Raw genomic sequence first — 13,097 nt, 5'->3', positions numbered from 1 at the left:
CTGCACAGACGCTAACTGATAGTATTAGGTTTATAAACCCATGCCAGTGACTGCCTACCTCCAAATTTCTTGTCATACAAGACAAACTATTTAAGCACCTACCAGTAAAAAAAGGAATTAAATCAAGTTGTGGCTCCCAACACCATCAACAGCAATGATAAATATGACATCAAAAGAAAGACTATAGTTAACCTCCTGCACTGTCACAATAGGACTGGAAAAGAGACAGAGGATCTGAACAAGCCCAGAGTAAACTATAAAACAAAATCCCTTAAAAGACTTTTAACAGCCCAAACCCTAAACTTAGGGCATTGTCAGAGCTCAGTATGTCCTAATCTTAACAGACATCTTTCCAGGGTCCTAAGATCACAAAATACTTAAGTCTGTTAATGAAACCCTGGCTTTCATGGTGGTCCACTGGTTAAGAATCCACCTTGCAATGCAGGGTACACCGGTTCGATCTCTGATCCAATAAGATCCCGCAATGAGAAGCCCACACGCTCCAACTAGAGAATAGCCCCTGCTCTCTGCAACTAGAGAAAGCCCGCAGGAAGGAACCAAAACTAAGAGGAAAAAAAGCAATGTGGAAGCTTTGGATATTATGCAAGGATAATAAAACTAAACACAGTAAAACAAAAACCTATCTTTTAATATACACAAATAACTAAGATAAGATATTGCTCCAAGATGCAAGGAGAAGATGCTATTTTAAAAGCCTCCTGGTGGTCTAGCGGTTAGGATTTGGTGCTTTCACTGCCATGGCCTAAGTTCAAACCCTGATTTGGAACCTAAAATCCCACAAGCTGCACAGTGTGGCAAAACAAAAAAAAAATTCAGAAAACAAGCAAAAAACAAACAAAAAGTAGCTCTTAGAAATTAAAAACATAATAGCAAAAATTAAAAACTCAACCTAAGAATTTCCAGTTTCCAATAGTGGCAGGCTTGGTTATTTGGAGCAACTATGATTATTGCAATGGATAAAAACTTTAAAATATGGATAAAATGTATTTCAAAACATTTAAAGCACCAAACACAAGTCAAGACGATAAGGAATTACAAAGTCACACGTGAAGCAAAAATTAGAATCCAGAAAGGGAAAAAGGCACATACCACCTACTTTGCCTCAAGGATACTTGCCTTTTTACTGAAAATCAGGATTTTTGTTTTAGTAACATTACAAGAAATGTTGGGAGAAATATCAATAACCTCAGATATGCAGATGACACCAACCTTATGGCAGAAAGTGAAGAGGAACTAAAAAGCCTCTTGATGAAAGTGAAAGAGGAGAGTGAAAAGGTTAGCTTGAAGCTCAATATTCGGAAAACAAAGATCATGGCATCTGGTCCCATCCGTTCCGTTGCTCAGTCGTGTCCGACTCTTTGCAACCCCGTGGACTGTAGCCTACTAGGCTTCTCCGTCCATGGGATTCTCCAGGCAAGAATACCGGAGTGGGTTACCGTTTCCTTCTCCAGGGGATCTTCCCGACCCAGGGATCGAACCCGGGTCTCCCGCATTGGAGGCAGACGCTTTAACCTCTGAGCCACCAGGGAAGCCCATCACTTCATGGGAAATAGATGGGGAAACAGTGTCAGACTTTATTTTTTGGGCTCCAAAATCACTGCGGATGCTGATTGCAGCCGTGAAATTAAAAGACGCTTACTCCTTGGAAGGAAAGTTATGACCAACCTAGATAGTATATTAAAAAGCAGAGACATTACTTTGCCAACAAAGGTTCGTCTAGTCAAGGCTATGGTTTTTCCAGTGGTCATGTATGGATGTAAGAGTTGGACTGTGAAGAAAGCTGATTGCCGAAGAATTGATGCTTTTGAACTGTGGTGCTGGAGAGGACTCTTGAGAGTCCCCTGGACTGCAAGGAGATCCAATCAGTCCATCGTAAAGGAGATCAGTCCTGGGTGTTCACTGGAAGGCCTGATGTTGAAGCTGAAACTCCAATACTTTGGCCACCTCATGCAAAGAGTTGACTCACTGGAAAAGACCCTGGATCTGGGAGGGATTGGGGGCGGGAGGAGAAGGGAACGACAGAGGATGAGATGACTGGATGGCATCACCGACTCGATGGACATGAGTTTGGGTAAACTCCAGGAGTTGGTGATGGACAGGGAGGCCTGGTGTGCTGCGATTCATGGGGTCGCAGAGTCGGATGTGACTGAGCAACTGAACTGAACATTACAAGAGATATGGAGACAAAAATCAAAATCTGACAGCCACACAAAGGAAATTTCAAGCCCTGAACTTGGTTTAAGGTGGTCCCAGAGTATTAAAAAGCAGAGACATTACTTTCCAACAAAGGTCCCTATAGTCAAAGCTATGGTTTTTCCAGTAGTCATGGATATGAGAGGTGGACCACAAAGAAGACTGAGTGCTGAAGAATCGATGCTTTTGAACTGTGATGTTGGAGAAGACTCTTGAGAGTCCCTTGAACTGCAAGGTCAAACCAGTCAATCCTAAAGGAAACCAACTCTGAATAGTCACTGGAAGGACTGATGCTGAAACTGAAGCTCCAATACTTTGGCCACCTGATGAGAAGAGCCGACTCATTAGAAAAGACCCTGACGCTGGGAAAGATTGAAGGCAGGAGAAGGGGATGAGAGAGGACCAGATGGTTGGATGGCATCACTGATTCAATGGACATGAGCTTGAGCAAGCTCTAGGAGATGGTGATGGACAGGAAAGCCTGGTGTGCTGCAGTCCATAGGGTCACAAAGAGTTGGATATGACAGAGCGACTGAACAACAGACTAGGAGTGACCCCAGGCACAAGGCAGAAAAAAATACAAAGCTTATACATACAATGGGACACTACAAACTATCAGAAAAGGATGATTCTCACAGTCCATGTTAAATGGAAGAAGTCAGATGGAAAACAGTACATATCATATCATTTTTGTGAGGTTAAAAAAACCTACAAAACTAACCAAAGGCAATTCAAGTTAGAACAATGACTGCCTTTGGGGGATGTTTAGTGGGGATGGCATAAGCGAGACTTCTGCATCTTGCTCTTGGTGGGAGTGACATGAAAGAGTGCATTCATTCTATTTTTTTAAATCTTAAGATACATATAAAAACTGTATACTTTATGAATGTTATATTATAATGAAAATGTTACTTTAATGTTACTTTAAATGAAATGAAATAAAATTTTCCTATTAAAAAAAGTTAAGAAATATTCATTGTATTCAGTCTTTTCAAATAGTAATGGAGAAGGCAATGGCATCCCACTCCAGTACTCTTGCCTGGAGAATCTATGGACGGAGGAGCCTGGTGGGCTGCAGTCCATGGGGTCTCGAAGAGTCCGACACGACTGAGCAACTTCACTTTCACTTTTCACTTCCATGCATGGAGGAGGAAATGGCAACCCACTCTAGTGTTCTTGCCTGGAGAATCCCAGGGACGGGGTGGGGGGGCCTGGTGGGCTGCCGTCTATGGGATCGCACAGAGTCGGACATGACTGAAGTGACTTAGCAGCAGCAGCAGCAAATAGTAAAGAACGTTACTAGTAAATGTTAATAGTAAAGAATGTTGGTCTAAGTTAACATCTAACATCTTAGACCAGAAAATTATTCAAAAGCAAAGGTTTCTTTGTTTATTTAAAAGCTACTTACCATAGCAGTTTCAATTATTTCTATTTTTATTATTTATAATGCAAAAAAATCTCAACTAGCCACTATTAACATTTTTAAAAAATCTATCAGAATCACCTTATAATTTCTGTTCTCTGAAAATCAATATTTTATGCTTTCCTAATTCATTTAACTCTCAGACCACTTACATTCACGTTATTCATACATAATGACCCATTAATAGTCAAAGCATGTAACAGACATTGTTCTCATTTTTAGAATCCAAAGGGCCTTCTAATAGGCAGAAGGAAATGGCAACCCACTCCAGTGTTCTTGCCTGGAGAATCCCAGGGAAGGGGGAGCCTGGTGGGCTTCCGTCTATGGGGTCACACAGAGTTGGACACGACTAAGGTGACTTAGCAGCAGTAGCAAGACAATCATTTGCACTCAAATAATCAAGGAAATTGGACTGTGAAGAAAGCTGAGCGCTGAAGAATTGATGCTTTTGAACTGTGGTGCTGGAGAAGACTCTCGAGAGTCCCTTGGACTGCAAGAGATCCAACCAGTCCATTCTAAAGGAGATCGATCCTGGGTGTTCATTGGAAGGACTGATGCTAAAGCTGAAACTCCAATACTTTGGCCACCTCATGCGAGGAGTTGACTCACTGGAAAAGACTGATACTGCGAAGGATTGGGGGCGGGAGGAGAAGGGGATGACAGAGAATGAGATGGCTGGATGGCATCACCGACTCTGTGGACATGAGTTTGAGTGAACTGGGAGTTGGTGATGGACAGGGAGGCCTGGCGTGCTGTGATTCATGGGGTCGAAAAGAGTCGACACGACTGAGCAACTGAACTGAATCAAGGAAATGAGGATTCAACATTAACTAAACTGAAAAACTTCGTATGAAAAAACAGAAGTAATTAAATTTCAAATTATAAAAAGGGCCCCTAATATTAAACAAAGATAAGAGAAATATACATGTTTGGGGGAAAAAACACTAAAATAACCTTCGTTTTGACATGATTTGATGATAGAGTTCTAGCAATTCACTAATTCCCTCATTCAACAAATATTTCAATGCTTATTACATACCTATTCCTTTCCTACAAATTCAGAACACAGCAAGAATACAAAAGGAACAAAACAGATGACTTTTATGGTCCAGAAACAACAAAATAATGGTGTGCCAAAAATAGGAAAATCTGATTCTATATATTATTTTTCAACATGTAACAAATATATACTAATATTGCACATATTTCACAAGGTACTGTTAAAAAGTCTGGCTAGTTCTCTATCAAGAACTTATATGAAAATTGCTAATATATGGAACAAGTTTGTTTCCTATAAAACAAAAACATTTTATATAATATTTTCCTACTAGTTTTTAATATACAGCATATATGACTATGTTTCCCAAAAGAGGGTTTTTTTGTTTTTTTGCTAATGAGAGGCAAATGTTTAAAGTTGAAGATTATGAAATAAGATACTATTTGTGAGTACACACAGAAGATGCTCCATTATTACAAACCATTATTATTCTCTTGTCCTATTTTCTGCCTGCATACAGGGGCTGATAAGAAAAAAATAGGTAGAACAGGCTTTTAAGTTTCCAGCCAAACCTATATTTTATAGACTGGGGGAAGGAGAGAGTGCTCTTCTTTTTTTAAGATAAAATAGAGGGGAGTGGAAATGAGTGGTTTAAGGAAATAGCAATGAAGAGGAGACTGGCTTACTCTCCAGCCTCCACCTTATTATTGTTGAGAGAATAGCAGCATAAATAAGTGTCTTGATTGACTGTTGCCCTCCTTAATTAGTAATGACAGTAATACAATGTTGAACACAACAATTTCTACCCCAAAAAAGGTAATGTAAGACATATTTATACCATTACTATTTTCCAAAGACTTGAATTTGCAAGAAATAAATATAAGGGGGTAGTCCCATAAGAAAGGTAACATCCAGAATGTATACTCTAGAGGGAGGGGGTTAGGAGGAACTGGTCAACAGAAGATATTCTGAACAGTGATATCAATATAGGGGAATATTCTAGAGTTAGGAAAGTAGTATCACCTCAAAATGACTAATTCATAAGTCTGACATTACAAGCTTTAATAAATCTTAGTATATCGCATTTCCCTGGTGACTCAGACAGTAAAAATCCGCCTGCAATGCTGGAGACCTGGGTTCAATCCCTGGGTTAGGAAGATCCCCTGGAGGAGGGCACAGAAACCCACTCCAATATTCTTGCCTAAAGAATCCCTATGGACAGAGGAGCCTGGCGGGCTACAGTCCATGGGGTTGCAAAGAGTCAGACACGACTGAGCAACTACGCACACACATCACACTGTGTTTCTCCATAATAGACACTCAATAATTATTTCATTTTTTAAACCAAATTTCTACAGTACTTTCATGGCCTTTGAAAAAACAATGCAGTTCACAAGATTTGGAGCCTTCTTTGTCAACCTCCTCTAAATAAGTATATTCTAAAAAAATCTTAAATAAAACCAAGATTTGGTCTAAACACTATAGACTACAATGGGACCAAACTCCTTTGAGCTGTAAAAATCTACATGTGGTCTACGATTTCATCAGCTATTTGGGTTTTTCTCCCTCCTTTCAGTTTTTCTGTGATATAACTGACATGCAGCACTATATAAGTTTAAGGTACAGCATAATGATTTGACTTAAATACATCATAAAATGATTACCACAATAAGTTCAATGAACATCATCTCATACAGATACAAAATTAAAGAACTAAAAAAATTTAACCCTTAGGATTTACTCTCTTAACAATCTTCCTATATATCATTGTTGTTTAGTTGTTAAGTCGTGTCAACTCTTTTGCAACCCCGAGGACTGTAGCTCTCCAGGCGTTTCTGTTCATGGGATTTCCCAGGCAAGAATACTGGAGTAGGTTGCCATTTCCTTCTCTGGGGGATCTTCCCCACCTAGGGACTGAACCCACGTTTCCTGCATTGGCAGGCAGATTCTTTACCACTGAGCCACTAGAGATACCTTCATACGTAATATACAATACTGTTAATTATATTTACCACATTCTAGTACTTAAAACTGCAAGTTTATACCTTTGGACTGTCTTCACCCAACTTCCTTCCTCTCCTCCCCTACCCTCATCACGAATCTCTATGTGAGTTTGTTTTCTAAGTTTAACTTATCTACAACACTATGTTAGATCCTGTTATATAACATAGTGATTCAGTATTTCTAAACAATTCAAAATGCTCACCACAGCAAGTCGAGTTACTATTTCATTGGCTATTTTGGCAGTCACATCATTAGGTGAATTTACAAGAACTACCTTTAGAGATCAGTTTTTTTCCCCAATCTATAAAAACTATTAACCCAAATACTACAACTTGAGTTCATCATTTTGGCTTCAGATCATTTAGACCTTCTTCAATTGTTAATAACTAGACCACCTAAATTTATCATCACCTACTAAGGCTTTCGGAACCATAAAAGCTTCCTCAAGGATCCAATAATTAATCAGTAATCAATACTCTGGGTAATGCAATGAACTATTAATTCAAGTGTGCAACATGTATGATCACCAACAGTCACTGTATTAATGAAAACAAAAACATTAACCCAGTCCCTACACTCGAGGACTCAAAAGTTTAGTTTTACATGCTTACAATATAAGTGTCAATACAGAAGTGTTACCAAAGATAGGAAGCATTAACGGGTTAAGACTAGCAGTGTTAAATAAAGAATTCACTGAATCTATCAACCAATGCACATTTTTAAATTTCTTCCATAAAGATATCGTGAGCCTTGTCGTATGCACCTAGCTATATGATGAAAATAATAATGGCTTTCAAATTATACACTCTGAAAACTAAGGGCCAAAAATCACAGACCAGGAAACTAAGGCACAAAAAAGGTTTATGTATCCGTAAAAATTAAGTCAGACATTTGAACCTACTTCCTAATTTCCAGACTACTTCCCTCATTTCCCCAATAAGGAGGGAGCAAATTTTTTAATAAATCACGATAAGAATGTGACCTTTGCAAACTTTTTTTTCTATCTATATATACAGTCACAATCCATACATAAACTGATTTTTTTTCTCATTGACCTTTAACTTGCTCCTCAAAAAACTAAAAAGCTATCTCCTAATAAATAAAAGACAGAACTTCTCCAATTTCTAATTTCCTTATTTGTAAAAAAGGGCTAATCATTACAAAATCTATGCTTTGCAAAATTATTAATTCATATTTAGATTTCTCTATCTACCATTCTTCCTATGGTAATAAAGAAATTAACATAATAAACAATGCATCCTGAAGAAATGACTGTCACCTCTTTGAGTGATACCACCCAGAACACAGAACCCAGAACTGAGTCCCTAGCATATATTCACTACCTAACTTAAATGCCCATTTGGAACACAAGAAATCTCTTAAAGCACAATTTATTACCAGTTAACTTATATCCCCAAACAAAACTCTGACACAACCAATTTAGCCTATTATTATTAGTTCTGTACCCCAGAGTATTAGAATGATTTAATTTTATAACTTTATTCTCAAGTTTAATGTAAGACTTAAGATAGCAATAAACGCCAATGAATATTATAAGAAATAAACAAGTTTGAGTGCATAACTGCTTTATCATATTTTCTTTTGTTAACAATATGTTCTCAGTGAGGTTTAACTTTGGGACAATAATGTGATCCTACAGATGAAAATAATATTAAGAACTGGTTTCTAAATTCAACTTTTCAATACAATTTTCCCAGCCTCAAATTCCTCAATGACAAGAGCAGGTGTTTGTTACAATCATATTGAACCACAATATCCTTATTCAAAACTGAGATTTGTAAAAATAAGTAAATAAAAACAACAACAGGAAATCTACGCCTTGCCAATGCAGGACACAGGTTCAATCCCAGATTTGCGAAGATCCCACATGTGTCAGAGCAACTAAGCCCATGCTCCACAACAGCCAGAGAACAGCAATACTGAGCCCACCCGCCACAACTAAAACCATTTGTGCATAATTCTGAGGTACCAGTGAAAGAAAAGTGAAAGTGAAGTCGCTCAGTCGTGTTCGACTCTTTGTGATCCCATGGACTGTAGTCTACCAGGCTTTTCTGTCCATGGGATTTTCCAGGCAAGAGTACTGAAGTGGGTCGCCATTTCCTTCTCCAGGGGATGTTCCTGACCCAGGGATTGAACCCAGGTCTCCTGCATTGCAGGCAGACGCTCTACCCTTTGAGCCACCAGGGAAGCCCGAAGTCTGAATCAATCTAATGCATGCTTTGCCAAGCACACAGGATTGGCAGAGTAGAGGTAAGGGTGCGGTTACTGGTGACAGAAGGAATCCAAATTTCTTTACCAGACTAGGAATTCAAGTATGAATGCTTCAAATAGCTTCTTTATCATTAAATCAATGTGAATATGGGTCAACCATGGAATTACATTCTTTTATTAATGTTTCCCTGACATTAATTTTGCTCGAACCTGGGGCTTCCCAGGTGAGTCACTGGTAAAGAAACAGGTTCAATCCCTGGGTCGGAAGAAGCCCTGGAAAAGGAAATGGCAACCCACTCCAGTATTCTTGCTGGGAAATCCTATGGACAAAGGAGCCTGGCAGGCTACAGTCTGTAGGGTGGAAAAGAGTCGGCTACGACTTGAACACGCACACCGCAACTATTGAAGCCCACATGCCCTAAAACCAGAGCTCCGCAAGTGAAGCCACTGCAAAGAGAAGCCCCTGCTCTCCGCAACTAGAGACAGCAACAAAGACCCAGCACAGCCAAACTTAAATAAATAAATAACTGCAAAAACCCAGGAAATCTACTCAAATTTTTCTAAGGCCTCTTCTGGTGCAAACAGTTCCCTATACCAATTTCTACTTACTTAAAGTGTAAGCATCAGTTGATATTAGTTGATTCCACGTCATTTAATTCCTAACATTTCCCTCAAATCACTAAAAAAACAAGTTAAAACCTGGAGATATATGAAAGTTTAAGAGAAAAATTAAAATGTTTTATTCCAAAAGGATATAAAATAATTTTTAGTTAAAACAGAAATTCCCACCTCTTCTATGGTTTACCTTTTTAAAAACTACTCAAACGCTGAACGTAAATCACTGAACTAGGAGATAGGTAACTGCTTCTGATTCTATTATATTTTTAAATTAAAATATTTTTAAAGATCACATCTTAGTCTTCACTAAAATATTTTGTTTCTCCTTAAAATTGCTTTTCAACAGTGTTATACAAAGCAATTTTTTTCCAGTCTAAATTAAGCTAAATCTAAACAATATCCCTCCACTGTTTTACTATACTTTTTAAAGTATTCTGCTTACATTTTTCCTTCCTCTGAAACGTGGATCATACAAGCATGTAAAAATAAAAATAATTTTCTAATTATAAAATTGGAAAGTAAAACATGTTCATCTCCTTTAATTAGGGCAAACTATAATCAATTACAGAATGTCCTATTGTCGATGGAAGAGATCAATAATGCCTGAGACTCTAACCAAAGTAAAAAATCAAAGCTCACATAATTCACTACACAGTCCTCCCCAAAACAGGTATAATTAATGCTACCTAAGAACGTAAATGGAAAGGCCCCTAGGGTATTTTCTGTTGGGCGGTGTGTTTACAGAATGGGCAAACACTTGCCTAGAATGTTGCAGATTTCTGGGCTGGCTTAAGTTCATCAACTAGATGAACCGTAAAGTTCAATTCTAAGATTCCCAATCTGTGAGTAAAACGTGAAACATAAAACTGTGCCCTTCAATTAACCGATCTGCCTTCACTGCCACCCTAACTGGATGTGCGGAGACAAAAAACTTCTTTCTCTTGCAGTGATTTCAGAAGATCCTGGTTAACAAAAGGCAAGGAAAACATGCACAGGTGGGATAAAAAGGCGGAATGGCTGAAATCAGGAGGATCTCGGGACAGCGCCCCCACGTTCTCCGTCCCTCCGCGGCACCTGAGAAATCACTGCCCGCCACACCTCCACCCTTCTCGTGGAGGCGTCACGAGCCAATTCTCTGACCTATTATAGTCCACCCTCACCTGGCCTGACACTGGGCATTGTCTAGAACCTTCAGCGCCCAAGAAAGGCAAGTAGGAAAAAGAAAAGCGAGAGAAGGAGTGAGAATAAAGAACAACGGAAGGGAAGTAAAGCAATCGGGAAGTCGTACGATTTTGGGAAAACTGACTTCCCCATCGATCACTCAATTTAATTCAGATCACAAAAGCCACCCCCCTGGCTCAAGATAGCAGCCAGAGGTGGCCCAGCTAGAGTCCCCGAAGCCACTCCGGTCAAAGCACCGAGACACGGAGCGGCAAATGGGCGTGTGGGCTGGGCCTGGCTGGCCAGAGGCCGGACTCCGAACAAAGCCGCCCGGCTCCCCCTACCTGGGGCGACGGCGGCGGGCGGTGCCTCGCGGCTCCCCGCGTCGCCCTGGTCCGGAGACGCCCTCGCCCCAGGGACCCTCGCCCGGCTCCGGGCCGCGGCGAGCCCCCTCCCCGCCCGCGAACAGCGCCCCACTGGGACAATGGGCCCCCTCCCCCGCCTCTGGGAGGGGAGGTACAAAGGCAGAGCAGCGCGGCCCGGCGCGGAGCCAGGCGTCCGGAAAGTGAAGGCGGAGGAGAAGAGAGGGAAGCCGAGAGGATGGCGGCGGACGCGACAACCGGCGAGCAGCTCCCCCGGCCGTCCAATTCGCTGCCCTCAGCCCCACCGCCGCGGCAGGGACGGGAGCGCGGACCAGCAGCCCCTCAAGCCCTGCCTAGAGGGAAGAGGGGTCCGCACACAAAGAACAGCAGTACCCCCACCCTCCGCCAGCGCCGGGGACCGCCCGACGCGCTCCGGTCGCCGACGCCTGCCCAGCCCGAGTCCCTCCGGGGCCAGGGTCCGCGCGGGGCGCCCCTCTCCCCGACTCACCCACAGCTCCGTGCCCCAGCTCATGGCGGACCCTGAGGCGACTCGAGGCGCCTGGCTGCCCCGCTGTCCGTCCGTCCGTCGGCTCTGCCGTCAGTCTGCCCGACCTCCCACAGGCGGGCTCCCGGCTCGGCTGCTCAGCCTCCAAAGGTGCCGCCACCGCCGGGTTCCCCAGTGAGCGAGAAAGACGCGACTGGAGGAGCCGCCGCCGACGCCGCGTCCCCGCCTCCCGGAGCCGGCTGGGAGGGGGCCAGGGCCGAGGGGAGGCGGGACGCGGAGAGGGGAGGGGGCGGGGCGCGATGCACCCTGGGATCTGGGCGGACCCGTACTTGCCCGCCCAGGCGGGCCGGGTCCACTCTGAATGGAGGGTCCACCATTCGCACAACTCATCCTTCCCGCCCAGTCTCTGTTTCCCCTACCTCCGGGCTCGGAATGTCCCACCGCCGCTGGAGCCACCCGACTATCTGTCTCCAAAAAGGAAGGAAAAGAGAAGGAAAAGTCGCCCACCGCCCTTCTCTGCCCTATGCCCCCTTAAATGAGGCGGTTCTTTACTGCCTCTTGCCTCCTCCGCTTGGGAGAAACCCAGACAAGGAAACCTCATCCAAATCCTTGGATTTAGATTGTGGAGAGCTGTATTTTATTTATAAGGAAAAAAAGTCTTAATGGTTAAAGTGATCTTAATGGTTAAAGGAATCACTAAAACGTTTAGAACGTCAAATATAAATGCAAAGTGCTTCTGATTCTGTTTTTAATAAAATATTTCCATAAGTTCTGCCAGGAAATCATAAAAAGTAGATCTTTCAGCATTAATTTGGGATTATTGTGATGACAGGGGTCTTCCCTGTTAGCTCGGTTAGTAAAGAATCCGCCTGCAATGCAGGAGACCCGGGACAGGAGATGGAAGATAATGGAAAATGTGACCTGAGGTGTCACCTGCAGTAAAGGAGAACTGAGCTTGCCCCTTTTCTGGAATGGGCCCCTCGCGCGTGGGGGTTGGATGAGAGGCAGATTCCTAACCCGTAGCTCAAAGAACCTATTCCGAACTTCGGATATCTTTCACTCAGAATATCGCAACCTTGGATGCAGGGCCACCATTTCCTTTTTTCTCTGTGGAGTTACTTCCCGGCCTTTCTGAGTAATCATTAACCGCAGTCAGCAAGTTTGACTTGTTGCTATTAGACATCAAAATACGCCTAGCAACTTCCTAACGAATGCTTGAGCATTAATTACTTGTCTCCTAATCACACACACACAGTTCAATCCAGTCACTAGTAATAGAACTCTCCTCAGAGTGTCTTGACAGCTGAGTGTTTTTAAGTTCTCCCAACTGACTAGTCAGCATTTGAAACTCCTCCCCTATTATAGGGCCTGCTCAGGTGCCCCAGTCTCTTCCGCTTTAATCTTTGTTCCTGCCTAGCTGTACTTCCTCCCGGGTTTGAGGTAAATATCCTGAGCCTTCCTGACTGTCCAGCCACCACTCTTGCTAAATTGTTTGCTGCAGTTCTCTGAGTCCAGCTGGAGCATAAAAATACCCTCTTCCAAGTGGGTTATGGCCAATATTTAAATGCTGAAGTGTGCTAT

At 42.3% G+C, this 13,097-nt stretch overlaps 1 protein-coding gene across 3 annotated transcripts in view; it reads right to left on the bottom strand.

Annotated features, from left to right (window-relative positions):
- FNBP1L (formin binding protein 1 like) overlaps window positions 1-11,720 on the bottom strand; it is a 123,387-nt gene extending 111,667 nt beyond the window's left edge. For 2 of the 3 annotated variants that reach the window (XM_055401486.2, XM_055401487.2), the window contains exon 1: window positions 11,520-11,713. In XM_055401486.2, the coding sequence (XP_055257461.1) occupies window positions 11,520-11,543 (24 nt within the window). In that variant the 5' untranslated portion in view covers window positions 11,544-11,713. Of the gene's footprint in view, window positions 1-11,519 lie in introns of all 3 variants that reach the window. The other variant, XM_088835507.1, reaches the window with a different exon arrangement.
- Window positions 11,721-13,097: the final 1,377 nt, after the last annotated feature.

This window comes from Moschus berezovskii, chromosome 4, assembly GCF_049115385.1.
Source record: "Moschus berezovskii isolate FMDL1 chromosome 4, NW_MosBer_1.0, whole genome shotgun sequence".
Taxonomy (NCBI): domain Eukaryota; kingdom Metazoa; phylum Chordata; class Mammalia; order Artiodactyla; family Moschidae; genus Moschus; species Moschus berezovskii.
Note: the sequence above shows the minus strand (reverse complement) of the source record. Positions and strands in the feature narration are given on the sequence as shown.